This window comes from Diprion similis, chromosome 6, assembly GCF_021155765.1.
Source record: "Diprion similis isolate iyDipSimi1 chromosome 6, iyDipSimi1.1, whole genome shotgun sequence".
NCBI classification, from domain to species: domain Eukaryota; kingdom Metazoa; phylum Arthropoda; class Insecta; order Hymenoptera; family Diprionidae; genus Diprion; species Diprion similis.
Window position 1 is genome coordinate 17,519,668 of NC_060110.1, and position 2,421 is coordinate 17,522,088.

Below are 2,421 nucleotides of genomic sequence, written 5' to 3' on the forward strand. Positions count from 1 at the left end.
ACTCAAGAACGTCGTCGCCAGCTTTCGATTGAGATATGGGCGCGGTGTGTATACGTAGACACACACCGTGTCTTTGATACACATATGGTGCACCAATATGTGGCTGATGCGTAAAAGTGCGATGGCGAAAAGAGAGTAGCAGGAGAGCGTGCGGGATGGAAAAAATAGAGACCAAGAGTGAGTGGGGGCGAGAAAGAGAAAGAGGAAGATTAAGAGAAAGAGAGCGAAAGACAGTGCGGAAGAGAGGGGTTTTCAGAAGAGAGTTAGGTGGAGAGGGGTTGGGAAACGAAATGGCGAGTGCAGCCGAGGGGATCAGGATCAAGCTTGACGCGAAGGCAACAGTCGCGTTTTGAAGAGCAGAGAACTCGAACCACGACCTCAAGATGCCATCTTCAAAACCTTGGACGCTCTGCTGCCTCATCGTAGGGATGATCTTCTGCCTCGAACAAGCAGCTGGTCAGTTCCAATGTCCGACCTCTAAGGGGTTCTACCCTGACTCGGAGCAGTGCGACTTGTACTACGCCTGCGAGAACGGAAGAGCAGAGGAAAGACTCTGCAGCGATGGGCTCGTATTCAAGGACGACAATCCCAAGAGAGAGTTCTGCGATTTACCTTCCAACGTTCCATGTGGCGACCGCACCCTTCTGCGTGAGTATTTGTTTCCTCATCCATTTCTATCTCGGTCGACGTTCCCCTTCATCTTGACCCTGGCTGTGAAATCTCTCGATGTCCAATCAGTGCTTCCAGCTCCAAGAGATCCGAGTTAATTTCTATAAAGTGAACCATTCCATACGTCAAGTTTGCTTACCTCTCGATGCTCTTCCCATTTCAGAGGAGCCCCAGCCTTCGAAGGGCTGCCCGCGTGCCAACGGCTACTTCCGGCACGAAGATCCGACCGCCTGTGACCAGTTCGTGAACTGCAAGGACGGCGTGGCTTCCGTGATGCCGTGCCCAGCTGGTCTCATCTACGACGACTCGGTATCTTCCTGCGTCTGGCCCGCTGAATCAACGAGGGAATGTGCTGCTCCTAGACGTGACATCCTCGACGATGGATTTGTCTGCCCGCAATCCGACCTTCCCAACCCCCAGGGACGGGCTCTTCCTCATCCGTTGTATCCCCACCCCGACGATTGCGCAAAGTTCTATATTTGCAAGAACGGCCTTAGGCCCCAAAAGGGACAGTGCGACGAAGGCACCGTTTACAACGAGGATAGCTTCCAGTGCATGGATCCGGAAAACGTACCGGGATGGTGAGTTCATTTCGTTGTTACGTTCTTACTTTGAGTACCGAAGTGGATTTTGATTTCGTTGACATATCACGCTGACGATGATCATGGCTTTTGTTATGCGAGGATAAATGACTCGCGCGACTTTCGCACGAGTGATTAATTTCAAAGGATATTTCAATAGGCACAAACAAGTCTGCCATAAAAGATGGAATGGAGTATAAACTATCAATAATCGATAATAATGGTGTAATATCCAGTTGTTAATTCTATTGTTCAACGTCTTTCTAATGTCGTTTGTATTTGTTCTTTGTGTTTGTTGCAGCGAGGACTATTACAAGAAAAAGAACTGATCGGTTACGTTGCAGATTCAAATATGCATGTAACAATTTACTTCTACCTTTAAGAAAAAATAAATCACTTATTATTATTATTCTTATATAATAAGATCGAAGCTGTTTCATTGTTCACTACCCAAACCTTTCTCTTCGCATCGTTAGACGTAGTGTACATGTATTATCTAGGCATATGATATATCACAATATGATATATTACAGTGAATAAAAAGAGAAATAAAATCAAAGTAAAGATTGTTTCAGTCGTACGGGCAACGCCACGCGCAACTTTTGCTAGCGGGTTACTGTAAAAATAAAATAATGAATGAAAAAAAGACACAAGTTACGCGGAAAAAAAGTGTGGCCACTCGTAACCGCCTTTGATTTGTATTACATCGTATCGAATGCTGCATACAAGGCAGAGATCGCGCGTAACATCATAAAGGCAGATATTAACGGCTTTCACCGTCGATATTCATGCGTTCATGTATCGTGGACCGCGATCTCGTTCCCCCGTGTAGTCTCGACACTGTAACGTTGCATAAGAGGACCAGCCAGGCCTGCGGGGCCTTATCCGCATCAGTACATGGGCCTCACTCTTGCGCGAGACTTTGTGTCTCCGAAACCCCGGGGCGAACGGTGGCCTTATGGATGAATGGCTAACAATCACCGGGAGGTCATTCAAAAATTGTATCACCTTTTTTTGCCAGGGTGGGGCCCACGCGCTTTCCTATACAGCCTCAATAATTATTACCGGTAAATCTCAGAAGAAAAAAATTTATCGCTCACCGAGCTGACTATATCGGCGCAATCATAAGTGATTACCGATCATTGCAATTATTTTCTCAATTTCTAAACAA

The 2,421-nt window shown here is 46.6% G+C and overlaps 1 protein-coding gene across 1 annotated transcript; it reads left to right on the forward strand.

Moving 5' to 3' along the window:
* Nucleotides 1-302: 302 nt before the first annotated feature.
* On the forward strand, nt 303-1,675 carry LOC124407720 (protein obstructor-E-like). Its single transcript, XM_046884145.1, has 3 exons — nt 303-648; nt 833-1,250; nt 1,552-1,675. The coding sequence occupies exons 1-3, from the start codon at nt 384-386 to the stop codon at nt 1,577-1,579; spliced, it is 711 nt and encodes a 236-aa protein (XP_046740101.1). The 5' UTR covers nt 303-383; the 3' UTR covers nt 1,580-1,675.
* Nucleotides 1,676-2,421: the final 746 nt, after the last annotated feature.

Coding starts and splice junctions, on each gene's coding strand:
- LOC124407720 (XM_046884145.1), top strand. CDS start 384: ATGCCATCTTCAAAACCTTGGACGCTCTGCTGCCTCATCGTAGGGATG. Junction 649..832: donor TGGCGACCGCACCCTTCTGC/GTGAGTATTTGT, acceptor TTCCCATTTCAG/AGGAGCCCCAGCCTTCGAAG. Junction 1,251..1,551: donor CCGGAAAACGTACCGGGATG/GTGAGTTCATTT, acceptor TGTTTGTTGCAG/CGAGGACTATTACAAGAAAA.